Here is a 27,822-nt window from a genome sequence, read left to right as displayed (position 1 = left end):
GGACACGTATGATTATAAATCTATCAAGCAACACAGTGTTTCAACAAAAGAGTGTTTATTCCAGAACCTTTGAGTGTGAGAATAAATACATGAGCATTTAACCAACTTCCTAGTGGTTCCTTGTGGTGCACGAAACACGCACACACATCCAGAGCGCCTATACCAGCTTTGAATACTGCATTTTACGTCTCTCTGTGTGTTGTGTTGGTCCCTTTATGCTGTAAACACTTAGCTGTGTGTGTGTGTGTGTGTGTGTGTGTGTGTGTGTGTGTGTGTGTGTGTGTGTGTGTGTGAAAAGAATGTGTGTTTTTGTCTGTGTTCTCATAAGTGGAAGGCTTTGGTAGATTTTCCCTCAAACAGTCCTGTAGCTGGATTAACAGTAGTGTTTCACAGTCTGGCTGTACATGTGGTTAAAACCCGGGTCGCTGAACCAAACCAGTTTGCTCTCTGAACAGTGTTTTTCATGCCGTCTCCTGCCGAACTGTAGCAGAGGAGTTGCTGACACAGAGCAGAGCTGTGAAAATAAACAGTCATATTCTTTTTTTTTTTCTTTTTTCAAATAATCCTCATCAACATCCTGTGTGTCGTTTACAAGCTGTATTGATGGAACGTGTGAGTGGGAATGACAGAATGGATCTCAGGCATTAAAGTTTAGTCCGTATATGTGTTCCAGTCTCTTGTGTGCGTTGTTTGTGTTTTCTCATTGTCGTACATGTGTCAGTTGTTGCATTCTGCTGACCTTACAGGGTCAGTGTGCAGAAAGGAAGCGGAAGAAGAGAAGTGTGTGTGTGTGTGTGTGTGTGTGTGCGTGTGTGTGTGTGTGTGGAGTAGTAGTAGTGGTCCATCCACACACACCCAACACACAAAGACTGTTAGTACTAGTTCAGAGACGGGGAGCGGTCGGTGGTCCACAGCAGCTCGATGTAGGGCCACTTTGTCTGTAGACAGCGCTTGACAGGGGTGTCGTCCGTCCGAACCATGGGGTCCTCGAAACCTAGCACCAAAGCTGTTCCCTCCACATATTCCACCTGAACACACACACGCACACACAAACATGGGTTAATATGCAGTTGATACAAAGTTCTACGAACACAATCGACAATTTCGACTTCACTTCTTTAAACTTCAGTCCCTTTGTAGACATCTGGACAGGGACTCAGAGGATGAGTGCCAGTAAATAACACACCCATGAGCACTTAAAGACACAAGCACACACACATCTTGCCTATATACCAGCTTTAGAGACATGTCGTCTACACGTCTGTGTTTCCCATCTGGAGCTATGGGAATGGAAATGCCATCACAGTCTTACAGGCTGCCTTGTGCATGTGTGTGTAGTGTGTGGGCACATATGTGGTACTCTTTCTGCACTTCCAGGTAGCACCGTGGAAAACTGCTGCTTTCCAGACTAGACAAAAATTGACAGATGAAGAAAGTGATATTCCTGAGTAACAGATTTTCGCCTCCGACTACTTCCAGTGACAAACATCCATCACACTAAGCCTGCTTAATAGGCCTGTGTTTGACCATTCATCACCGCTAGCCTGCTGACAGTGGCCTCTGTGTTGAAACCACTTGGAGAAATAGGAGGCTAAGCCAGAGGTTTCTGGATGGATGAACATGCTATTAGGCTCGCAATTTTAGCTACTGTTTGTTCTGGAGTGGCCAGCTGAATGTGCATATACGTCTGTGTGTGTGTGTGTGTGTGTGTGTGTGTGTGTGTGTGTGTGTGTGTGTATGAATGATGGCAGGAAAAGAAGAGAAGTAATAAGCAGAATGACAGAGAGGCTATGAGAAGGAACTACCATCACCAAAAACCTGCAGGGGAAAAGTGTCTCACCCTCTCATTGTAGTTTGACTGTTTAAGTCCGTTGTAGTGGTAGATGGGAAATGAGTCTGGGACTCCTGAATCCTGAAACACAAGGAGGGGGGAGGGGGGGGGGGGGGTGAAAACATGTTACAGAGTCTCAGAAAAAGAAATGAAGGTAAATACCGCCAGAGGCAGAACATTTTAGATCTCAAACCGACACATATCTGCCTATAACCAAAGCTTGTTAAAATCTTGCATGCTCAAATTTTAAATGTGTGTGTGTCTAACAGAGTGCTGAAATCCAACTCCAATTACCAAAAAACAGCCAACACTACAAAAAAAGCCTCAACAATGACATTGAGCCAAAACACTTCCCATGGCTTTGGCTCAAAAGTGCAAAATGCTAATAGGGTGTGTTGTCTGCGAGGGTGTTCAGCTTCTCGTGTTTATATGCTGATATATGAAACCCTAGCCCTCACCCCGATCCCACGTGTGTCTAAGTGTGTGTGTGTGTGTGTGTGTGTGTGTGTGTGTGTGTGTGTGTGTGTGTGTGTGTGTGTGTGTGTGTGTGTGTGTGTGTGTGTGTGTGTGTCCAGTTGGCTAATGGTTGTATAATTTCTTTGTGGCTCTGGACCATTCCTCTACTGAGTCCCTGAAGCCCTGATCACTTTAACACAGTTCCTCTCTATCTCTCTCCCCCTCTTGTCTTCCCTGCTCGCTCTGCCTAATAAAGGCGCCTTACTGCTCTCTCTGAGCTTCTCGGCAAAGCAACGTCAGATGATGGTGAACACACACGCATTACAAATCCAGATGAGGCACCAAAGGAATGTTTTGGCATTAAATGATTCTTGAAAATAGCACTACACACATGCAGGAAATAGACATCAGTGTCACTCAAATCTGCGAACACAACTTTTTGTCCATGTGTTTTAACTGTGATACGGATTAGAAGACCAGTGGAGGTTATTTGCCATGCTCTGTGTGTATCTTTGAAGTGTAAATTCACCTCTGCACACACTCCGACACACATACCTGATCAGGGAAAAACTCCAGCAGGAATGGGCCCAGGAGAATTATGCCCAAACTCTCTGGATCCAGCTTACTCTTCACCAGACTGACACTGAGAAGACGCAGACATAGAAACAGAGATAGTAAGGAAGTAAATAAAAGTCAGCACAGGAAACCAGATCCAAAATCCACAGAGAGAAAAAAGAAAGAAGCCAAGAGACAGAAGAAACATGCAGGTCAAAAAAAAAGAGGGGGCTCGGAGGAGCCTTTTCATCAGGTCCAAGTACACTTTATGTGATTTTTTTGTGCATGAAAACCGAGTCAAATTCACAATCACCTCATCACTTAGACTGGACATGTCATGCGTGTTTTGGAGAGTGCGTGCATGTTTTCATGAATACCACAGTCTAACTAAATATACCTCTTTCCAGACATTCCTACGTGTTAGATCAGTGTTATCATAATTCTACCATGCTAAAAAAAATCTGGTTAGATTGCCTTAAAAGGGCAATCGGACCAGGCAAGGAAGGAAAAATGGTTTATACCAAGACTCAGGAATGATTGTTTCTTCATCTGAGGATTTGAACAAGTAGCCTGCAGCAGTAGCAGCAGGACGGCACACAGAACTGACAGTGAGCCTCTTGAAGTGTCGTTAAGCAACAACCTGAAGCCCTCACAGAGACAGAGAGCAGACCATGTGCAGCATCCTTTGCAGAGAAGTGAGCAAAAGAAAACAACTTCTCAGGCATTTGGAACTAATGTGATTAGGTGGATGCGTTGTTAATAGTGGGTTAGCACTGAATCCCACTGTATGACAATAGAACCTCATCATTTAAAAATAGACACAATGATGATAATGGTCAATGCAAACTGCCACAAAAATAACGCTGTAGATGTTGTTTTGTTGCGATCAATCTACCCGTTGAGGCCGTGACGCACTCAGCCGAGCTTTGTCTGTTTCATCTGTAACTTTTCGTTGTATTCTTTAAAAAAAAACCAATATACTGGACTGGATAGTCTGGCCCATAGACTGTATAAAATATGGACGTAGTATCCGTGACGTCACCCATCTGTTTCTGAAGTGCTGTTTGAGGCCAATCGGCGGCAGCAGCCATGTTGCTGCTGTCGAGTGATTGTGATGTAAAGAGGCCTGTCAATCAAGTCAGCTGTGCCTCTCATGGAAGACTCGTAATCTCAATATCTTCGAAATTGCCGTGTTAGAAAAAAAATCACCCCCCTTCACAGTGTGAGCCGATCGAGAAATGAGCTATCCAGACTACACTGGTATTTTGTACCAGGCTGTAAACCTGTTTATTTCTGCAGTAAAGATCGTCTTTTTTGAATTGGTGTGTATGTGGTTTCTGGTACTTCCGGAGCCAGCCTCAAGAGGATCCTCGATGAACTGCAGTTTTTAACACTTCCGCATTGGACTCGTGTTTTTAGACAGGAGGTTGCTGCTTGGTCTGGCCCCGTGACATAAAAATATCTCAAGTGAAAAGAAAACCATACTGGGCATGACAAGAGGGCTAATGATTAGCCAATCAGTGACACTTGTGGGACCTCACACTGTTGTCGAGTTATTGTCAAGCTCTGTGTTGAAACAATAACTGCTAGAGAGAAGAGACACATTAGTATAGTCTATTTTTGCTCAGTCTCCCTATAAACCCAGAAAAAAAGATGTATGATGGCATGGCTACACATCAGTGTTGTCTTAATGTGACTAGTGTGGGATAAATGATGTATCCTATGGGACTTGCTCTTCTGATTGGCTCATTTTGAAAGCCCCTTGAGTGGAATACCCTCTAACAGACTTTAAAGCTGACATCCATGCCCTCTTTTGCAGAATTTAAGACTCTGATCTCAGACCACTGTGTCTCAAATTGTATCTGTTCTAATTAATATTTTATTTTGTGAATGATTGTGTTTGTTTGTTGTTTCTAATGTGCCTGTGATCTCGACGACATTGGAAATGAGGGAAACCACAATGTCTTTTCGAGAATTAATAAAGGTTTTTAATTGAATTGAATTCAATTCAAAGTTAACACTTCAGCTTGATTTCAGACAAACACTGAAAAGCTCACTTGAATGGTTTGAAAACAGTATTTCTTGTTAGCAGATTTGACCACCATCATTCATCCCAGATTAATTGCACAAGGAGTTTCTGTTTGGAAGATACTGTCCATAAGGTCTGGTTATAAATACAGCAAAGTCTGTAATTCCTTAAAGACGTATCCTGACTTTTCCTGAGAGCTTTCTGTGATTATCACCACAAACAGGTTTCAGGATTTGTAGAAAGGCTTAGTCACAGAAAACGTGAAAACAGTTTGCACTCATCTGCTGTGAGTGATGAGCATCTTCAATGATTAATCTTTGTTTCCTAAGCACTCAAACGATATCATTTTTTTCTCCAAGGTGGAATCCCTGCAATAAGTCTCCGGTTGCATGGTGAGGAATGAGGCTTGCTTGTTTGTACTGGGACTCTTCCCACAGGTTTGCTGTGTTGTGTTGTGATGTATCGGCCATCTGGGGATCTGCAGAGCAGATCAGTGGTCCAGTTACTCGGCCAGGCCCATAGCTGCAGCGCTGGGGCTTATTGTTTCTCAGAAGAGAACGTGCTTCTGTTTGAAGCGGCACTTTAAAGCATTTCCTCCCTCTCTCACTCTTTCTTCCTGCTGTTAATGATCTCCCTCTAAAGCCTCTGTTTTCTGACTCTCCTTCTTTCTTTCACTCATTCTTTCTTTCTTTCTCCCACAGCTTTTATAGTGGGCTAGCTCTGGTCTTACTTTATAGTAGCCTGGAAGTGAAACATGAGGAAAGGGTGACTGACCTGGCCTGGCCGTGACTTAGGAGCTAGAACTTTAGAAGCTCTACAGGTGCCACACACACACATACACACACATACACACACATACACACCCACAAAACCTGAAATCCAAACACAAAGCCTTGAACATGCAAGTACTTACTACTCTGGCTCCGAGACAAGGTCAAGGGCTTTCATCACGTCCTCCAGCAGAGAGTCTGCGATGAAGCCATTATCTAGAGGGGGAAAAAGAGAGAGAGAGGGTGAGAGACCTAGGCAGGAACTGATGCACTGGCTGACCCTGGACAGAACATAAAATACAGGCTTTAGCTCAAAACTAGGGGAAACCTTCACCTACGCACATGTGGCACAAGCAATATTTACATCACACGCCCTGGGGAATGAGCTCATCTCACACAACTAAAAAAAAGTTAAAAACCACACACAGATCCACACGCACTCACACACACCTTGTCCTTTCTTGCTGACCTACATTCCAGGGCAGTGATGATTGCTTTACCTGAGATGGAGAAGCCTTAAACACTAACATGTGTTTTTGCCCTAAAAGAGTATTTGCGTGTGCGTGTGCATGTGTGTGTGTTCGGGGCACTTTGGTTTTGTCTTGCTTAAACATCAGCATGTGTGCCTGTGTGGCCTGTTGTTTAGATACACGCGTAAACCCCTGGCGTGTTGGGAGGAAGATTAACCGACTGCTTGTCTGCTCGTCTGCTCTGAAGCGGCTCGATCTCGCCTTTTTTTCCGTGCCAGATGCTATCCTTTCAAGGTGAAAACTGAGAGTTTTAACAGCTACACAAGAGAGACACACGCTCGACACAGGGACAACGACAAACACCAAATATTGAAGAACAATGTGAGACCGTGGGTTGCTATGTGCGTATGTCTGGTGAGTCAGTGCAGTGCGTGTGAATGCGTCTGGCGCCCTTATTCCACAACACAGGGAGCTGTGCTGACTCTACATATGACACAGACAGATTTATGGCCCTCTAACTCTTACACAGCACTCAACAGTGACTGCTGGCTGTGGCGTGTGTGTATACACTACAGAGTGTGAATATGTGCGTCTTCTTTGCATGTGTGTAAACATGGACATTTAAAGCCGTACATCTATTGTGGCCCATGCTCGTGTTTGTTTGTGTCGTTGTACAAGCGCGCGTGTGTGTGCATGTTTGTGTGTAACGACCATATGGCTCACAGAATGTTCTGGCAGGATTTGAGAATGTGCTAAGCGGCATTTTGTGCAACAAGAACGACAGAAGAAAATACGACAAAAAAAGAAAGACAGTGGAGTTTACATATTTGCAGTCTCTGTTGCTCGACCGAGAGAGACCACTTTCAGCTGGTAGGATTTGTCTTACTGTAAAATCTCTTGCACAACATGCAAAGTTCTGTGCAAAGCAGAAAGCTTTTCCTACAAGCCAGATAGTAAATTGTTATATCTACCACAACAGAGAACAGCGTCTTTCATTTTGCATCAGGCAGACTTAAATATTAAGAAACATGATGATTTAATCTGATAGTCAGCTGAGTAACCCTGCAACATGTGTAACTCTTAGGCCAGTGGTTCTCAAAGTGGGGTCCTGGGACCCCTGGGGGTCCGCGAACCATAGCGTAGGGGTCCGTGATATAACTATGATACATTTCTAATACATTATAAAATTGTGCTGTGTCATTAAAAACAGCATATATACAGATGGACCATTTGCGCCAATGAAACCAGCATATTGTGCCCATTACTCCCACCCTAGTTAGCTTTCAGAAACTGATATGATTGTGACACGTCACATCAATCTGTCATGTATCGCTCATTCACACTTCACTCCGGTCAATGTTCCTGCTACTACTTAGCATTGCTTACTAGCTTACGAGCATGGAGCCATTTCTACATCAGTTCACATCGTCAAGCGATGCTAAGCCCATGTTAGCTAAATTAAGACAATATGATGACAGGTATAGAGTTGGATTTTTTTTTAGAACAGCAACGTCATGTGTCTTCAGGTGCTAGCAAATGAAGATATGAAGCCAGCCAAGTTAAAGCCAAGTTATTTTTTAGAGGCACTGTGAACACTCAAATCAGATTTAGACCACTTCCATATGTGGTCCTGAATCAGATACAGATCAGATTTTTTTTTCAATGCGACCTTAGTGTGAACGACCAAGGCTGATTTGATGCGGATTTGATACTTTCAAGTCACTTTATAGCGACACACGTAACAATTCTGCGCGGCTCTTGGGGAGAGCCGCTGATAGATGTAATTGAAAGTTGCCCTCAACATCTGGAAGTTTTATATAAACTCTGTCTCTGTGAAACTATTAACGTCGCAGACCCACCACTCCTGACTCTGTGTTCGCATCCACATAGACCTTTCAATCGTATTTGCGGACACAGCTCCGCAAAAAGCCGAAACAAGCAATCTGGCTCTCTTCTTCTTTATACATGACCTCCTCTGCACTAGGTCATTCATTCTCCGGCTCCCACTGCACAAAAACTTTGTAACCAAGGCGAAAATGCTGACTTCCTCCATGTTTACGTTTGTGAAACAGCTGCATGTGACGTCATTGGTACTGTTTTTTTTCCACATGCGGGGCAGTTCGGAGCTGCAAACAGTTCACACTGGAATCAGATACAGGTCACATTATAGAAGGTAAAGTGAACAGGCAAACAAAAAATCAGATCTGAGCAAAACATCAGAATTGAGCATTAAGCCTCGAAGTGTGAACGTAACCTCAGTGTATGCATGCTCTTGTCATGAATGGGTTCTCTCCTCCCTTTCTCTTGTTTCCCCACCACAACAATAACACAACAGATGCCACAGCGAAATGTTTGCAGCACTTTCTTCTAGAGTCAACACAAGTGATCCTGCAGACTTCCTGAAAGTCTGACATGCCTGCCTTCTTTTTAAATTATTGCTGTCACTGTGTCATGCTCTGTGTGTCCTTCCCCTTGCCTTTTACCCCAGTCACCTGGAAGTGACTAGAAAGACAGTTTAGTAAAATAAGGAAGACATGGATAGTTGACTCAGCTGTAAGAGGAGCTGATCTCACCAACCTAAACATCAACAGAGGAGATGAGAGGAGAGAAAACAGACCCTAGATTTGCCTGCAGAAGAAAATAATGAAGACAAGGAAGAAGAGGCAGGGAGGGCAGTGGAGGTTAAAAACGCATCTGCTCGACCAGGAAGACAGAGAGAGAAGGACAACAGAGACTGGATATTGTTTTCAGGGTGTGTTTTTGTAATAAAGGAGACTTTGGATTGATTGAAGTGCATCTGTGTGCCAGGATATTCATGTACCAGTTTTCCTAATGAGCAAATAAAGTGAAACAGTCTATTAAACAAGTGTGCAGGGGATGAGAGGTGGGAGACATGAGTCATTAGCAACTCAACAACAGTATATGTACCACATATGTAACAAGAACCTACTGGTCCTCACCTTCAGGATCAAACGACTGGAAGACCCTCCTCGCCTGTTCTGATGGGGACTCTGGGCCTACGAGGGACATCTCCTGTAGAGAGAGAACAAGGAAGGGAGGAGAAATTAGAAAGGATTAAATTAATGGAGAAAAAGAGGCTCAAGGTGAGAGGTTGTACAAAACAGCATTAAGAGGTTTGACCTGAATGTGACCACACATATATATCTGATTATTAGACATGCAGGGAGTGTAACACTCCCTGCATGTCTTCCTGCAACACTGTGTTGCAGGAAGACAGTGAGCAGATGGATAGAGCAGGGAGGAGAGGAATAATTAGATCACATTATGAGAGGATGTGTTTTCATCAGGGCTGAAACACGAGACCAGCTGAGTACGGCATGAAGCAGCGATCATCTTGATCTACTGACACACTTGGATTGTTTTTGACATGGTTTAGCAGGACTAATGTACAACACATCACTGTGAAGCAATGCAGTCCTCACACAAGGCAGTACCACCCATCGTAGCAGTGTGTGTGTGTGATGCACTGTGCACAAATGTGTGTGTGTGACTTGTGTAATCTAGGGGGCCAGTGCAATCACCAGAACCTGCTGGGTTATTAACTGATCTGTTGATAAAGTTAGACGGCTTGTTTTCACTCCAAACACACAATCAGGAAATTGAACCTTACATACACAGCTCTTGATTTATGAGAAGCTCCACAGTGTTTGTTTGTTGGTTAAGTTTAGAAAGAGATGTGTTCGCAGGGGGGGGGATCAGGAGATATGCTCGTAGACGAGGGTGCAGGCCCTCTGGACTGGAGTGGACTCTGATTAAATGAACAACTTACATTCAGGCCTCAGAGTGCTTCAAGCAGAGCGCCTGTGAGATCATCCTGCAGCATATAAAACCCCCTCTGCTTACATTTAGCCAATTTTGGAATAACTCTCTGAGGTACAGTCTGTCTTTCTCACGCTCTACTTTAAAAAAAATTCTATTTCAGTCACTTTTCAAATATGCAACTGCTGTTTTCCCTGTGAGGCATGAATAGCATTTAAAAAATTAAGAAAACAATGAGACACAGGAGTCTTAGAGTGATATCAGAGTGGCAGTACAACACAGCCAAATGGAGGATATAAAAGCAGGATATCCCTTCTTTATTTAGTTCTGTAATCAAGAACAAGTGTAACATTTTATCTTAACATGCGATTGAGCAGTTGAGTTTATTTTCAGTGCAATAAATTATTTGAATCCAGACCCCTGTGATGGCTCCCCTGAGATAGGACATTTTTATTCCTAATCGAGTATTTTCAAACTCATTGTTAGACTGAATAAGCTACCCTCAGATAATCATCAGTTTAAGACAGTGGTGTCCAAACTTTTTTCAAAGAGGGCCAAATTTGACGTTGTCAGAATACCTCAGGGCCAGTGGCTCCTAATGAGACTTAGGAATCATAAAAGTTATATATGAAATATCTATTTAATAACAAATGTTTTACGTTTTTTTCTCAATAAAAAAGTAACTAGGAAGTCCTCAGTTCCCCACAAGTCACGTAAAAATTTGCAAACTTTATCTTCTTCTGGAGGAAAATGTTTCTCATTAGGGTCGGGCAATGTGGGAAAAATATTGTATCATTATTTTTCTATGGCAGGATCACTATCTGGATTTCATCACACTTCTATTTCCTGTTGTTTTCAAGACTGTTTTGACCAGCAGACAACAATTTAAGAGCTAAATAATTATTGTCCTGCATTCTGAACAATTTTTATTCCCCAAATTTTGCCTTTTCTGCACAATTTAATATTTCTGATCTTGTCTTGTGTCCTCTTTTGTGTCTTCTGAACTTTTAGTGTTCATCAAGAACATTTTCACATCATGATAAAAACATTAATTTGAAAACCTGTCAGCTTTAAGAGTTCTTGTGTTTCTTCTTTATTGCCGTCTTGCAGAATCCCCAGTGCTTTGGCTTTAGACAGGTAGTCCATATGAAGCTTTTTGAGACGTTTCTGCATTGACTTTAGTTTTGTTTGTGCGCTTGAAAGAAACTGCAAATGTTCAGATGATTCAGAATGTGATTCATATTTGTGCTCTAAATGACAAATTTTAAGATGGAAGCTTGGGGCCATAAATAAATGGAAGGTGAGCGACAAACAATAAGGAGTACAAGGGTGTCTTAGTTTACTACTATCTTGCGTTGATCACCATAAATAGAAGTTCAAGCAAACAAAAATAGCTCAGAGATAAAGGATAAAAGTAGTAGAGAGAGAGAGAGAGAGAGAGAGAGAGAGAGAGAGAGAGAGAGAGAGAGAGAGAGAGAGAGAGAGAGAGAGAGAGAGAGAGAGAGAGAGAGAGAGAGAGAGAGTGTATTTATGACAAAGCACTGGACAAACACACTGTGTTTGTGGAAAGCAATTGAACCCTGCTCATCTTCTTTAGCTGTCCTTTATTAAAGCTTGAGCCTCAGATCTGTGCAGGCTGCTAGGGTTTCATGGTCCACTTAGGGCTCTGTATTCAGGGCTTACTCAGGGGGAGAGAGGGAGAGAAACCGAGGAAGAGAGAGAGAGAGGGGTTCGGGGGGACACAACGAGCAGAGATGACTCCCAGCTGTTGACTCTCCAGCTGCAAAGAAAAACATGCAAAGACCGTCGAACACGCTCTCTCACACTGTTCTGTCACACAGAGTATAGCGGGGTCCTGGTGTGCTAACATTACAGGCTCCATAAATCTGACAGTGGATTTGTCATTAGCATGATACGTCTGTGTTTCACTTACAGGGGTGGAAAAGGGTCATTCTGTCGTCCCAGGAGGAGTTAAGTGCTGAAAAAGTTCCTTCACGGCTGACAGCATGTAACAAAACCATGTTTGTGTAGGATGACATGAGTTATCTGTCTTGAACTTGAACTTTAGTGATATTACACCAAGAAAACTGTACACGCGCATAGAGATCGTATCTCTTTCCAAAGTGATGAGAAGCTAATTCAGCCTTAGGCTCCAATATAACAATCCTTTAAGTCCAATGTGCCTCGTGAACCAGAGCGCAGCTTAAACAATTTATTATCTAGCAGAGCAGCACAGTCACAGTCCGTGTAAATCACCTGTTAAGACCACAGGTACAGGATGCCAACACTTAAACAGAAGACAAACACTCATAAGTGGCCATCAACAGGCAGAACAAAACAAAACATATCATTATTTCTCGTCTAAACAAACTAATATGGGGCTAATGAACACATAAGAATAGGAAAGACAATGACTCATGTGAGGATAAGATTGTGAACATACGAACAGACAAAATCGCAGCAGAAATTACATGTGTGTGTGTGTGTTTGTGTGATGACAGGTCTGCCTGGCTAGCTTTGATCTCTGTTTTATTAGAGGCCTGAGGAAGATGCTGCTGAGTAGGAAAACATGTCATGGAGCTAACAGACTCCACAGGGAAGGTGTGTGTAAGTGTGTGCTTTTTTTGTGTGTCAGCATTTATTTCCTCTCAGCCCCACTGTGTGTCTGTGTGTGTCTGTGTCATGGCTGAATCGGTGCAATAATTAAGCCTGTCCCCTGCTGGAATTTGTTTGTTTAGACTGGAAATCAAGCTGCTTTCTATTCTCTCAATCTGCACAAATATTCAGAGATAAAGTAGATCCCTGCTCACTTGCACTTTTGCATTGATGCCAGGTTCTTTTGTGCCTTGCAAAATCAAGGAACACATTCCAGTCCCCACAGTCGGACAGTAACAACATGCTCCCCTCCATATGAACAAAGCAAGAACAATATAGACTTCTAGCTCCCCAAGGACTTACATACACAAAGTAATGCGGAACATTTGTTTCAAGTAAAACAAGAATATGTTTCTTTAAAAACTTGGCTTTTTAGAGCCAGATATTTCAAATGACAAAAAGGCTTTTGTGTTTATGTACAGTGCGTTTTTGTCAATGATGCCAGGACTGACACATCCAAACTTGTCCCATGTTATGAGATAACATCTTATTTGTCTGTATGAACTTTGCAGCATACATGTGCATGTGATCCCCTATAGCAGCCCTATTCAATTAGCAGCCCACCGGCCACATGCGGCCTTAAAGCAACCCTTGAGTGGCCCGAAAGCAACTGCTGAGTGATTGTGACTTGGGTCCGGCAACAAATACATCTTTTACTAACACTGACAAGTGCTGCTCTTTTATTGTGTTTATGCCCTTTTGGATGTGGCAATACGTTAATAAACATCCAGTGTGTTTGTTATCTTATCGATCTGTTTTTCTTTTAAATGGTTAACTTTGCTCACTGTCTGCTAAAAACGTCCGGCCCAGTCTGAAATCCGTCCCAACCAAATATTTAATTGAATAGCCCTGCCCTATAAGAACCAAGCCCTGCTGATATCCACGTAACCTCTGTACTTTTTTTAATTATAAATTTGGGTGGGGCTCTCCTCACCATTGCCTGGGCCCTCACCTTGAGCCATCTACACTTCTGTTGTTCCCTCCACACCAGACTTAGTGTCTCTCTCAGGTTGACGACTCATGCCCTGAGGGCTTTTTCCCTCCTCCATTCTTTTTCTTGCCCATTTTTACCCCCTTTTACCAGCCTCTTCCTGTGCTAAGTGGGCACTCCAGCTTAGGAGTGTTTCCTCCCCTCTAGCCCTTGACATTTTCTTCCATTCTTCCTCATGTCTTTCATCCTTTATCTTCTGCTACAGGTAGGTACTTCGGAAAAAGACAGGTAGCTATAGTATAGTGCTAGAGTTACTCTTTCTTTTCCTCCGGTCCACCCAAAGAGCTTTTGTTTGTGCTGAGAGGCTCTGAGTGGCCATAGAATATGTCTGAAGGGATTGGTTTCGAGACAACAAAGCAGAGGTCTCGGACAGTGTCTCCTGCCTTGTTCCTAACAGGCAGCGACAACCTCACTACATGACAGGCAGAAGGACAGCCTGTGTAATGGGTTTTTTTTACGCGGAGTGCATGTGTATTTGCTCTGTTTATCTTAACTAGCTTGCGTCCCATGAGAAACCTCTCTCGTGCTACATATAAAGAGCATGTACTATCCACTCTGTGTGTATGTGTGTGTGTGTGCATGCATTTCAGGTGTGACAGAGAGGACAAAGTAGTGATTAATGGAGCTGTCTAGGATGAGAAAGACTGTCGCAAAAGAAAAGAGAAGGAGACACCAGAGGATAGTGATATCACGTAATGATGGGTTCTTTAACAGAAAACAACACACTGGGGAAAAAGGAAGAATAATGCAGCACGCACACACAAACACAGACAGCTTTTCATCACAATTCAAAGCCTTTGGTCTGAGCTGCCACAGATTATTAATGGCTGTTAATGTACACCGCTTTGTAATTTTGGGTTTGTGTCGCCCGCACCCTCAGATCATACCAAGGTCAGAAATCAATCCCTGTAATGTTCTATTATGATGTAGCACACATTTAGAGTCTTTGTCATGTTCAAGTTCAATTACATTTATGTACACCATTAACCCTGGATTAAGTTCTGATACTAAGATGTCTCTGGTCAAAAGTATTAATCTTAACCAGGCTGTGACCCAAAGCTTACTTAATTTGTTGAGAACGTTTTTATTGTTTGATAAATGACTTAACAAAAAAGGTCTGGTAAAGTGTAATGACTAACAGTCACCTCCTAAATTTTGCATGTTTTTCTCTGTGATTGATGCGGTCTTAAATGCCTGTTTTTACAACAGCTTATTTGTAACAGCGTCCGATTGGAAAAAAAATTGCAGCCTTTGTTGGAACGACACAGCTGTCTGCTGAGGACCTGTGTCCACTGACAGCAATTTATTTTTGCGCTGGCAGCCATTATGTTCTACCAAAAACTAGGGATGCACCGAAATGAAAATTCTTGGCCAAAACCGAAACCGAAAACGGGGGAACCAAGGCCGAAAACTGAAACACTGAAATGAATTATTTTGACAATTATTAGTACCATTGCATTTATGGCTAAGACTGTGTACTAACCTCACTAAAATCAAGGATCTCATTGAGCATATCAGACAATGAGGGTGCATGCCCCTCATCTGGTTCAGAGAGACGAGTCCTTTTTTCTGCGCTCTGTTCTCCTTCCTGGCGCTGTGCACTTCTCCGTCTCCAAGCGGGTTCTCTCCGCATCCATCGCGGCCTTGATCATTTCTCGTGCGTGCTGCTTTATTCCCACATCCAAGTAATGATCTTTATAACATGGATCAAGTACAGTCGCGATGAAGTGCAGAGGATCCGAATTGATCTCAGTGATACGAGTGCTGGCAGACTCTAAGAGTGTACTTTTCATTGTTTTCACTCTGTGGTCCGTCTCAACCTCTTTGATGAGAAGACGGCCTAAATTTTCGGTGACCGAATTTTCAGTGCATCCCTACCAAAAACCAATGCAGTTCAGAATTTTCAGCACCCAGGGTCTAGGGCACAAAACTGTCCTCGATATCAGCTGCTGTATGCCATTGTGCGAACAGCAAAAGTAGTTGGAAAAGAGCCAGTGAGAAGAGCTCTGAAAATAGGAGTGTGGGCACTGCCAGTGCAAGAAATGCTGTAAGTGGACACAGGCCCTAAGTTTCTTTCATGCATAATTCCAAATATGTTAAAGATGCAGTAAATAGATACAGTATCTTTCTGAAGACACTATAACAGTCACACTTATGTTCTTATGACAACGCTGACCTAAGGGTAAGTTGCTGAGATTTGCCAAAAGGTTATGAAACAAGTGTGGGGTTTGGGTTAAATTGCATGAATTTGCTGAACTTTAACATTGCAAATGCATTGAAGATCTACAAAGTTTAATCTTTAAATGAAATATACAAGATTTGAAACCTTAGCTAATCTCATTGAATAAAGGAGGCCATGGTTTTCCCCTAAAAAGTCCTGTTGGCAACACTGTAAGTTTACTATGCCTGGGGTGCTGGTGGCCTAGCGGTCTAAGCGCCCCACATACAGAGGCTATCGTCCTCGTCACAGAGGTCGCAGGGTGGACTCCAGGCTGCGACCATGTGCTGCATGTTTCCCCCCTCTCTCTGCTCCCCCACGATTCCCGTCTCTCTTCGGCTGTCCTATCCATAAACGCAAAAATGCCCAAAAAATATAACTTTTGGTTTACTCTGCCTATGCCAATATAACTTCACAGAGGCAACTTAACTCACATTATTTGTAGCTGCACAACTCATGCTCTAAAGTCCTGCTTCTTACGGGTCCTTGAAGGACACCATGAGTTTGTACGTTCATACAGAAGCTGGAGTCTTAGGGGAAACAGAGCGCCACAGCGGCTGCTCTCACTCCTAGTAAATCACTGACCCAGAACACGACTACTGTACACACACACACACACACACACACACACACACACACACACACACACACACACACACACACACACACACACACACACACACACACCCACACACACACACACACACACACACACACACACACACACACACACACACACACACACGCACGCACGCACGCAAAGACACACTTGTAACTCTCCAGAGATGCCAACATACAGCCTGTGAACCTCATCACTCAGTGAGAGAAGAGGAAAGAGTGATGAGAAATGTCACAAGAGGATCAGCCCTCCCCCAAGCCCTTTCCTGAGTGACCGCTGCACCATGCTTTAAAGTGCATCCTTCCCTTTCGACTTCCTTTCTTCCTCCTTCCTTCCCATGAGGGACGAATAATCTGAAGAGGTTGGCTGAGATTCATTGAGGAATCCTTTTCTTGGGCAACTGGCCTGCTGTACACTGGATTGGATAGTAACTTCAAAGACAAGAGGAGGAACAGGAAGGAAGACATAATCTTTTTTTAAATATACTGCTTGATATGTCCCATCAATCACAAAACCTTCTTCTTCTTCTCCTCTCCATCTGTCTGTCTTTCTTCCTTTCTCCCCTTCCTCTGGTGTTTCAGAATCTCTTATCCAAAAATGGATCCCATTTCATGCCATTATACACACTCAGCCTGTTTCTCACATACACACACATGATACAACCAAGCACAGAGAGTGTGGGGGGTGTTGTGGGTAGGGATCAGAGATGGTGAAATGGCCTTTGTGTAGGTAGATTAGATAAAAACACTAATGCTATTAAGCTGATGGTCTGAAAGCCGCAGTCACAAACTGACAGCGACTCGAGGGAATACACACCCGTCCCCAGGGGGAGCCAGAAGGAGCCGCTGACACATCAGAGGCAGGGATCAGGTTTTCTGCTTTTGTGGGGATGGCTCCATATATCCAAGCTAAAAGCCTCCAAACCAGGTAGCGTGTATTTTTGTATCATGAAGCCTGGGAAGTCCCAATGTGCTTCAAACCAGCTTTAAACATAGATTTCCACTCAGTGAGGTCTACCTATTTTGCTCAAAGCCTTCCCTTCAGCTTGGGCTCAAAGCTTTGTAGCCGGCATGGTATAGCATCAGCCTGTATGTCAGAACGTATGCATGCATGTGCACCTTTCAACTGTTAAAATGTGTTCGCAGTCTCCAGTGGGACAAATGGATCCAGATGGGAACTCTGGAATCACATTCCCTACAGGAAGCAATCCACCTGAAGCCACACACACATACACACACACAACACTAATGCTAATCAGGATTAGGTTCCCCCTCTGCTTTGGAATGTGTGTGGAAGACTGAGACTGAGCGCGCGTGTGTGTGTATATCTGAACATGTCACAAGCACCAGGGGAGTTGTAGCAATCGGTAAGTCATCAGTGCATGCATGAAGACTTTAGGTCATCACTGAGCCAACATATGATCCACTCGCCCAGCAGGCTTGAGCTTAGCGCATGTAACTGAGCTTTTAATCAATGGTATATTAAGGGCGTGGCGTTATGATGGAGATGATTGCCTAGGATTTTTCTTCCTCCCCGGTGCCATTTTCACAACAGCAGGGAGAATCAATTCGCTACAACCAACCATGCTAGCTTAGTGCAGAGGCTACAGCAATGTATTACATTACATGCTGACTGATAGAGATGATAAACAGCCCTGTTTGAGGGAAAATTGGGTAATTGTATGGATGTGCTTGGACCATAGACTGTATAAAATATGGACGTAGTATCCGTGACGTCACCCATGTGTTTCTGAAGCTCTGTTTTGAGGCCAATCAGCAGCGGCAGCCATATTGCTGCTGTCGAGCGATTGTGATGTAAAGAGGCGGGGTTTGAGCCTCCTAGCCAACAGGTACAGTGTTCCCGCCTGTCAATCAAGTCAGCTGTTTCTCTCATTGGAAGACTCGTAATCTCAATATCTTCGAAATTGCTGCGTTAGAAAAAAATTCAGTGTGTGCCGATCGAGAAATGAGCTATCCAGACGACACTCGTCTTTTGTACCAGGCTGTAAACATGTTATTTCTGTCTTTTTGAATTGGTGTGTATGTGGTTTCTGGTACTTCCGGAGCCAGCCTCAAGCGGATCCTCGATGAACTGCAGTTTTTAGCACTTCAGCATTGGACTCATATTTTTAGACCAAAGGTTGACGCTTTGCTTGGACTTGAACAGTGATCTAGTGATCTTTATACCTTCGTAAAAGCCAACTTTCTTGCAGTTACAGCAGCAAGGCAACCCTGATCAGGGTTTGCTTTGGAAACCCAGTGGCATGTCTGACATGCACTTTCATATCACCTGGGTCACTGCTGCAGGATATCTTGTTTTTTTCAGGAACAAGTGAATCCACAAATTTTCTCACAATAAACCCCATTTCAGTTTTATTTTCAGGGCTGGGATGTAGTACATCTCATTGGCACAAGGTAAAATTCAGAAGCAAAGTATGTCACAGATTTGTCAAACATAAGCTCCCATAATGTAACAACAGCCTCAATTATTCAGAGGTTAAAGGCACAGATATTACTGTAATATAAATGTGGATGGGATTTTTTGAGTATTACCGACATGTAAACAAACAACTTAGATGATCAGTTGTTGGAAAATGGAGCAAATACAGAATTCCAAATCACTGTAAATGTAGTTGATTACTAATGCAGTGATGTGACTTTGAAAATGGGAAAGGGGAAGGGAGATAAATCCTTAGGACATTCAGGCAGGGGGCTTGCCATTGTGGTGTTTTCATTTACTTTAGAACTGTATTTTCTTTTCTGTATGTATTCAACTGTATGTCTCCTTTCATTTGTTGAAATTTCAATCAATTAACAGCATGTTGTCTTGCTTAATTCTTTAATATTTTCAAAAAAAGCTTTTAGTTTTAAATCTTATTCTGATGTCCTAAACTTTTCTAAAGATATCGCTGAGTCCGACATGAAGCATGAAAAATGTGTGATCCATATTGTTGGAACCTGAGAGTCTAGTTAGACAGAAGCTGGAAGTAAACGGAGACTCTAATTGGAGGCCAACTTCAGCACTTTACAGTATTACAACATCATTATAAACTACATTTTGTTTATCTAATCAAAGATGTTTGAGAAACTGAAAAAGTCTGTTTTGGCATGCATGAGGGGAAGAAAGAAAGACCACAAAGCCCGAGTGTTCATGTGTATGTGTGTGTGAGCTTTTCTTCCCCCCTAATGCTGGATAGGTGAAACGCCAAGAAACAGCACTGGCCATATATGACCATCTCTAGTGCTCATTTTTTCCCTCCCATTGTATCTCCCCTCCTTTTTTCCCCACATTGATATCTGACCTGAAATAAATTAAATCTGTTAAGCGCATTCCATATTTCGTTTTTTCTAACCTGCTGAGGAGACTGGCTTGTGTTACACGCTGTGTGCGTCTGTGTGAGTGAAATATGTGTTTGGTCGCTTATGGATGCGTGTGTTGAACTTGCCTTTGTGAAAAACACAGAGAGGTGAGTTTCACTGCCAAGGATCCAAACAGGGAACTTTGGAGACTTGAGGAATGCCCCGACCTGAAACACACAGACACACTTTAAAGGAATGTGAAACAAATGAGTGTCTATTTACAGTCATTTTCATTTTAATTCAGTAAGTGTTTAATGTTTTACTCTTGTCTATTTTTCCATGAGGTACATTATATTTGAACAGAGATCAAATGTCACATTATATGAGCAGTCTGTTACTCCTCTGGATCCTCAATAAATAGGACTGTGTAATGTAACCAGTATTAATAACACAGATTCACTTTGATACTCCCATATTATCTGCTTGTTCATCTGAAGTGCAGCTTCATATTCAGCTGTACCTTTATTGCCATACATGAACAATAAACAGAATATATGAACAGTGCACATGGAAGCGGGTTTTTCCTTATTTGACATTAAATGCTTCTTAACAGTCTCCAGTTTCTTTGACAACGACCTTCTTGTTGTTCATGTATTAAGGCTTCTTACTTTGCCTATTTCCAGAGCACACATTTTAACTCCAGCTTTAGTATGCTTGCTTATGATTCTCATGACAAATAAACAACCAATACTGATGTATTTCAACATCAATACAATGTGAAGTTACATGTAATTATAAACTGATTTTGTGACCCATTTTTACAAATGTGTGTTTTCGTCCATGCGTGCCAAAAAAAGTGTAGTGAGAGAAAGGGGAGTTCACACTTAGCCTGTCGGGACAGTTTTGTCCAAACACATATTTTCACACGGGAGCTTTCACTGTAGTTTATGTTCACATATTGGATCTGGCCCGGATCTCAGCGACACAAGTAGCACTGGGATTAGGGTGTTTATTTGTTTTTCAAGAAGGGGTGCCTCATTTAGATTGACATTAGCAGAGAAGACCTTAAGCTGACAGTAGAATGAATGTACTTGTGTTTTTTTAGCTGCTTCATTGTACACACATGGCAGCAACAGTGTGGTCAGCTTTAAATGTTACAAATCTCTCTCACCAGGACCACAAACCACAACATTAACTATGATGGAAGTGGAACTGAGGGCAGCATGATGCTGGACAGCACAACTCCAGTCTATCAGCTGCTCTGTTGCTCTGTTTTGTGGTGACTATCACTGAAATGGGTTTGACCACTTTTGAGCAGAATGATAGTACAATATCCACTACTACTGACTCTCTGTCTAACAGTGAGGGAAAGGAGACGCTTTGTGGTGCTGGGGCAATTTTAAAACTGAACATAAGCAGGTGGCACATTGTTTCTCACATGTTGAAGAGAGGCAAAACATGAGTCATACAAGTAACGAATGAGACTTTCACAGCACAAACCGTAGCCTGCACTCAAGTAGCTTTATCAACCTCATCACAACCAAAGCCCGGACCTCCTTTGGCCGCACCTCCTTCCAGTTTTCCGCTGCAAATGACTGGGATCACCTGCAACAATCCCTAAAGCTGACCTCTCTCATTCCACTCGCCACTTTCAAAAACGTATTACACCCCATAACTCACATCACTGCACTTGCTTTTCAGTTGTTCACTACTGTCATATTTTTGTATTGTATTGTTCTGTCTCTAGGTTCCTCTATGTCCTCTCTGCTTTTTGTTTTGTTTTTATTTATTGTCATGCCACCTGTGTTGCCTTTTCGCCCAGGTCGTTATTGCAAATGAAAATTGGTTCTCAATTAACTCACCTGGTTAAAAAAAGGTTAAATAAATACATAAAAATAAAGACTCATGTTGACTGATAAAGAAATAAAGTGTAGCTCTCAACCTTGCACAAGCACCATAAACACCTTTGGACTGTAAGCTTATATTTGCCCACATTTTTGGGGGAACCAGTTTTGTCTGTACCTTGCAATAGCGAAGTGATTCCATAAGCGTGAGGAAGCCAACTGATGCCTGTTTATGAATACCATGCAGCTCTACAAGAGAAGGAGATAGAAGGGAAACACAAGCAGACTCTGTTAAATATGGCACACTAGGATTAAAATGATCTTTTTTCTGTGGAGTACAAGACTCCCTGCCCTCTGGTGGACATGGATTAAATCTGGGGCAACATAACAGAGTGATGTGAGAATGGTATACAGAGTGTGCATAAATTGAATACAGCGTTTGTTTGTGTGCGTCAGCAGGAACTTCTCAGAAGTCTTACTCATGCCAGAGCACTCCCTGTCTCCATCCCAGACGTTCGAGACAGCATGGCCTGTCACAAGGAGGTTCACCAGACTCTGGCTGTTAAAATAGATAAGAGAAGAGACATCAAAAGAAACATAAAGCATGTTGTCATTTTAACTACACATTCATGGCCTCTAATTGGAGTGTTAGTGATGAGGAGTATTGATGAAATATGATGTTCACGTACCTTCCATGGCCATGCACAGGGTCAATAAGAGGCTCCAGTGTATCTTGGATCTCATTCTTTATGTTTTCTATGCCCTGCAGAGAGACAGAACCAGGAGAAACAATTCTGCTGTTAGTTTGTGTTTGTTTGGACATCGGTGAAACACATAAAAATGACTTAAAGTGATAAAACAGTGTTTTAGAGCCAACTGATAAAAAGAAAAAACCTTATCTTAAGGTTGAAGACTTCAAAAAAGACTTCAAGTATAACTTTGTTTTGGATACATTTTTTTGTAAATATGCAACTAAAAAGCTTTCTGTTCTTTACCTTGGTGAGGATGACAGAGTACAGGAAAAGCAAGACTCCACAGCACCCCCTCCAGGTGTGGTAGAGAGACAGCACCTCCTCTCTAAGACTGGACACTGATATTATAGTCCGCTTACTGCGAAAAAAGGGAAAAAAAACAAGTTTGATCTTTTTAACATCCAAAACTGCAGACCATTTTTAGGGTTGGTAAGATCAATGAGACTGATGTACAAATTGTATCACCTGTAGCAGACTGAAAAAAAGCTATTTTCATTAAGGGGCAAATATGAATTAACTTCACCAGAGGACAGAGAACAAATCTGGTCTACACAGAAGCCTATACCCAACTTTTCTCACCTTGGACAGCTAACTAAGTTGAACAGACAGTTTCATTTAGCATTCACTTCTTCACTGTAAGCCTGCACTGCTTTTTTGCTGACTGCAGTCTCAGCTGACAGTATGCTGTGTGATGAGGTTTCAATAGTCCTCTGGCAATTGCACGATTGCATTCATTAAGTCTGTGCATGTGTGACAGACAGAAAGTATGCGTGTAAGAAAGGTTGTGAGGGGTAGTTTTTTTATTAGGCAATCAGGGAAAGGGCCGAGTCAGCAACTCTTAAGGAGAGTGATACAGCTAATTCAATGTGAGGGCCAATTCTCGCAGACAAGATGAATCAAATGCAGCGCCTCACACAACTTCCACTGATGCTATCTTCTGAGAAATATGTAGTTCTTTATCCCATAAGAGCAGTCATAAAATAAGAATTATCCCCTCAGTGTTATTTAATGTCAAGATGATCTGCTTTAGGGAGAAGACAGTCATGCTATCAAGATACAAAATGTGAGCTGCGGTGAGAATATTAAGTGTCACTTACTGCAAAACACTGTGAAACTGCTCAAAGCCAAGGTCCTCAGCAGCCAAAGCAGCTAGGCACAAGAAAAAACACAACAAAAAAACAATAGGTCATATACAGTAAGAACTCCACACTTTCAGACATTTAGTCTTTAAAAACATATTTTTATGTAATTCCAGGGTCCAGTGAATAAGTGAGTATTCATTTGTCTGTTTGCCACTGTTCTTCTTGAATATGTCAGAAGAAGTACTTACTGGGTTGTTGCTCCTGTGGTGGCTGGCTGCTCTCCGGCTCTGGCACGTCCTGTGTTTGGGACTGTGACTGCGGCTGTGTCTGTGTGTTAGTGTTTTTGCTCGTATGTGGGATCTGTCCCTTGGCCCAGGTCACCAGGCAGAACTCTGTGGCTGGGCTGGAACAGGCAGACTCAAGGATTTCACTCAGTGTGGCACACAGTGCTGTTCTCTGCTCCTCCTCTGAAAGAGCAAATCATTCAAAATGTATGATTCTGTAGGCAACTAAGCTTTATAAAATATCATCAAAAATGTATAAATTATCAACTTCAAAAAAGACAATTTACCTGTCATCTGTCTCCAATTTGGACTCTCTCTGTTAAAGAGGATGTTCTTCAAGAAAAAAGCCTGCAGAGAAACACAACCTCAGCCTCCAAATTCACAAAAAAAATACTAAGTAGTACGTTTCAGTATAGTCTTCCAGAAGTTTACCCGAACAGACTGTCAGGCTGTTTTCAAAACCGCCTACTATACTAGCAGTACGTACTGATTTGGCCAAAATGCAGTATGTAGTTAGTAGTATGTGAACAAGAGCAAAATCAGCAGTAAGCCAAACTCCCCAAATGTTGTACTGATTCATTAAAAGTTCACATTTTGCATCGGACCAGTCTGCCTGGCATACTGTTTCCCACAATGCACAGCGCTCGTTCCGCTTTTTCTTTCCTCTTCTTTTTTTAAGGGGGGAACTCAGTTTTTAGGTGCTGTGAAAATTATTGAATTCCACATAAACCACTTCTTAATTTTATTTAAATCATAAGTGATGCTAAAGAAGCAGTTTCTCTATCAGCTTGGCCGTTGTTTATTTCCGCTTTCCTAAACCGGATATTCAGTGACGTCTGGCTCAGCATACTGCGGCACAGTTCAAACAGAAAGTCATACTACATACTAAATTAAAACGCAGTATGTAGTAGGCAGCACCTACTGCCTACTACATTAGTAGGTAGTATGTAGCAGGCCGTTTCGAAAACAGCCTCAGACTTTGATTTTGATGTATTCTTTTAATAATTTAACATTTTTTTCCCAGTAAATTAAGGGTATTATTAACAATCCATAAAAATGTCTATGTAATTTCCAGGTCAGTCTGCCATCTTGCTCACTGTAAAATTCCTCAATTAATTTGTAGAAGGCAAATATTCTGACATAGTGCAATACTGACTACTACATTATCCCAGTATTTTAAGCAAAATCAAAAGAACTTCAACACAAGCAGCATGGACAAAGTGGGAACATAGTGGATGTAGAGACTTGACCCTGTTGAAAAAGGCAAGACAGTTCAACTCCACCATACCTGGACAGGTGCAATGACAGCACACGGTCCTCCTTCAAACTGTTCCAGTGCTGTGTGCTCATTCTCACTGAACACAAAACCTGTGGTTAAGAAAAAGGACATCTTCTGTCAAAAGTGCAACTTTGGTGAGATTCATGCTAAAAACAAATTAGGATTTGTCATACTTTCATGCTGCACACAACTGAAAACCATAAAACCATTCATAGTGATACTTAGGCCACAGAGCAAATTCAGGCTAAGCTCCAAAGCAAGCAAGATTATGTGCAATATGCAAATGTCTCACTTCCTCGAGACTAACATTTCAGTGTAACTTATCTGGCCTTCAGCTGGAGAGGTTCAACTAAGAAAATGACTTGTTGCAGCCTTTTTGGTTAGAAATGAATCCCCTCAATCCAGTTAGTGTACTGCCCTGCAACAGCTCTTCAATCATACAATCATATTGAGACAAAGCATCATACCTTGAGTCCATCTACGGAAGATTGAGGCAGACACTCCACCACTGGACGGTCTCCCCCAGACCAAGTCCACCACCTCTTTATTTAGATCTGACATGACAACTTCTGCAGCCGGAAAACCCCCAGGCACCCCCTCTTCCAACAGCCACGATAGGACTAAAAAGGTCTGTTAAAGCCAACTCTTTCCGATGTTGATAGTCCACTTCCCTCGGCAGGTCGAGCCTGTGGCATTGGCCACAAGCTACCTGTGTGACACGACACAGTCTGACTCTCGTGGCAGGCAGCAAACTGGCGGGTAGGAATGACATCAACGTAGCCACCACAGTCTGCATGATGAAGGATAAAAACAAGTTATATCACAGGGGCGACAAACTCATTTCAGTTCAGGGGCCACATACAGGCCGAGTTGATCTGAAGTGGGCTGGACCAGTACAATCATAACATAACAACCTATAAATAACTACAACTCTAAATGTTCCCCTTTGTTTTAGTGCAATTAAGTACAAATACATTCTGAAATTGTTCACATTTAATGAACTATCTTTCAACAAAAAAAGCTGTTGTATTTTTCTCCATGATGAGTCTCATAGTGGGCTGAATATTAAGCACTGACACCTGCTGCGGACACACCAAACACACAGGTTACCCATTCACCTGACACACTGTTTAATGTTGACAGCAAAATAACAGATAGATTATAATATTGAAGAAGCTTAAGTTGATTATGTTGGACCCCTCAGCTCCAGCATGAACAGTTTGCTTGCTGGAAAGTGTTGTATGCAGGGGTGTAGTGTTAGTGGATCATCTTATAGTGCTCTAAAAAGTCTTTATGAATCTCAACCAGATTATGCAAACTGCATGTAAACTATTTTCTCACTTTGAGAAAAAAAGTCCCGGAAAAAAAGTGCTGTTCAGGTGCGCTCAGTAAACACTATGATTTTATGCGACCCCCAGAGGACAAACTTGAAATAGTAGTTACTTTTATTGAAAAATTGCAGTTTATGTCTTCTCTGTAATTTTTTCACTTTGCAAAGTCGTTCAGCGGGCCGGATCGGAACCAGTGTTGCCAACTTAGCAACTTTGTCTCTATATTTAGCAAGTTTTCAGACCCCTCTAGCGACTCTTTTTCAAAAAAGCAACTAGCGACAAATCTAAAGACTTTTTCTGGTGTTAAATGGAGACTTTCTGAGACTTACGTGAAAGCACGTATCGTTCTTACTCTACTCAACAAGCTGTGGATGCTGCTGCGAGTCCCTCCTAGCTGCTTTCAGAGCAGGAGGCGTTCACCCCTCAGCATCCAGACTGCAAATGTATCACACATGTACTAAGAGACGGCTGGCTGATCCCGCCTACTGTCTCTTTTGGGTCCATTTAGATTGTTAAAATGAAGATTGTATAAAATAAAAATGCTGTGGGTGAAAAATGTCATGTTTTACTTTGATTTGTTGTAGGCTCCTAAGTGTAATTATTAACATATTTAGGGTGTTTTTTTAACCTCTTTTGTCTCTCCCTCAACGTTACACATCTCTCCTACAGCGTCCATTATAATTTAAATTATGCAAATTAAGTGACGTGTCTTTTAAGACAGCCAATAGCTTACTTTCCTCACTGAGGAGCTGGCAACACTGAATGGAACCTCTGGCGGAACGGTTTTGGCCCGCGGGCTGCATGTTTGTCACCCCTGCAGGTCATAGCCTCAGCACAGAGCAATAATAAATATAGAATCTAAAAAGATGATAACTAATATGGCTAATGTATAGAAACGCAAAATGCTGCAATCTAATTCGAATCACCAAGAAACAACAAAGCTAGCGTTAACGTTGGGCAGTCAAACGTTGTTTTAAACATTGTTTTTTAACAAGAGTATTGACAGGAAGTACTGATCGGGGAACACGGTACGCTTTATTTGTAGCACATGAGGTTTCTACATTCAAAGAGCTGAGTTGGCTTGGTAACTGTTTATGTCAGCAGTTAGCATTAGCTTCGGCACTAGCAGCTAATCTTCCAATGCTTTGTCATTCAATTGCTTCTGAGGCTACAGCGGCGTCAATAGTTGTTGTATTAATTCAAACTGCCTGTCAATTGTTAGATAACGTTAAAGCGTAGTTACCTTAATACACAGTTGAGTTTGAGGTTTCCGTGTTGATTTTATATTTTGGTAGCAATTTCACTATCATCATCGTCTCTGCCATTCGTTTATTTACAACGGGGCTGTGAAAAAAGAGCGTACATTTGACGTGACTGTCCATTGGTTGAAATACAGGAAGTTCTAGATGCGTCAAGGGGTACAGCCTCAATGCTTTCACTGATTGGTCCTTAGACCTGTCAATCACACAAAACAACGCCCACAAACAGATCCGTGTGATTAACTTGAAGCCCGCCTTAATGCACCTGTCCATGCCAGAAAGAAATGACAAGGTAGAGAAATTTAAGAGTTTCTTTAC

The 27,822-nt window shown here is 42.3% G+C and overlaps 2 protein-coding genes across 2 annotated transcripts in view; one reads left to right on the top strand and one right to left on the bottom strand.

The window, feature by feature from the left end:
- Positions 1 to 38: 38 nt before the first annotated feature.
- Positions 39 to 27,627, bottom strand: mindy3 (MINDY lysine 48 deubiquitinase 3). The gene is made up of 16 exons (XM_034697094.1): positions 27,489 to 27,627; positions 25,382 to 25,704; positions 24,924 to 25,003; positions 23,923 to 23,983; positions 23,600 to 23,818; positions 23,367 to 23,418; positions 22,513 to 22,627; positions 22,207 to 22,280; positions 21,997 to 22,076; positions 21,696 to 21,766; positions 19,820 to 19,900; positions 9,072 to 9,144; positions 5,785 to 5,857; positions 2,843 to 2,930; positions 1,841 to 1,912; positions 39 to 1,028 (listed from the first exon to the last, which is right to left on the bottom strand). The coding sequence occupies exons 2-16, from the start codon at positions 25,473 to 25,475 to the stop codon at positions 879 to 881; spliced, it is 1,383 nt and encodes a 460-aa protein (XP_034552985.1). The 5' UTR covers positions 25,476 to 25,704; positions 27,489 to 27,627; the 3' UTR covers positions 39 to 878.
- The window catches only part of si:dkey-12j5.1 (probable assembly chaperone of rpl4), a 31,440-nt gene continuing 30,969 nt past the window's right edge, over positions 27,352 to 27,822 (top strand). The window contains exon 1 of the mRNA XM_034697095.1: positions 27,352 to 27,796. Within this exon, the coding sequence (XP_034552986.1) occupies positions 27,789 to 27,796 (8 nt within the window). The 5' untranslated portion in view covers positions 27,352 to 27,788. The remainder of the gene's footprint in view (positions 27,797 to 27,822) is intronic.

This window comes from Notolabrus celidotus, chromosome 12 (assembly GCF_009762535.1).
Source record: "Notolabrus celidotus isolate fNotCel1 chromosome 12, fNotCel1.pri, whole genome shotgun sequence".
Lineage (NCBI taxonomy): Eukaryota > Metazoa > Chordata > Actinopteri > Labriformes > Labridae > Notolabrus > Notolabrus celidotus.
The sequence above is the reverse complement of the archived record's forward strand: the minus strand, read 5'-3'. Positions and strand labels throughout refer to the sequence as shown.

Bases quoted from the DNA above. Each gene is read 5' to 3' on its own strand.
- mindy3 (XM_034697094.1), bottom strand. From the start codon at position 25,475: ATGTCAGATCTAAATAAAGAGGTGGTGGACTTGGTCTGGGGGAGACCG. The intron at 23,819-23,922 runs GTAAATTGTCTT...TTGCTCTTTCAG, and splicing joins AAATTGGAGACAGATGACAG to AGGAGGAGCAGAGAACAGCA. The intron at 9,145-19,819 runs GCAAGTTCAACA...CTCTCTCTACAG, and splicing joins TCTCTGTGTTTTTCACAAAG to GAGATGTCCCTCGTAGGCCC.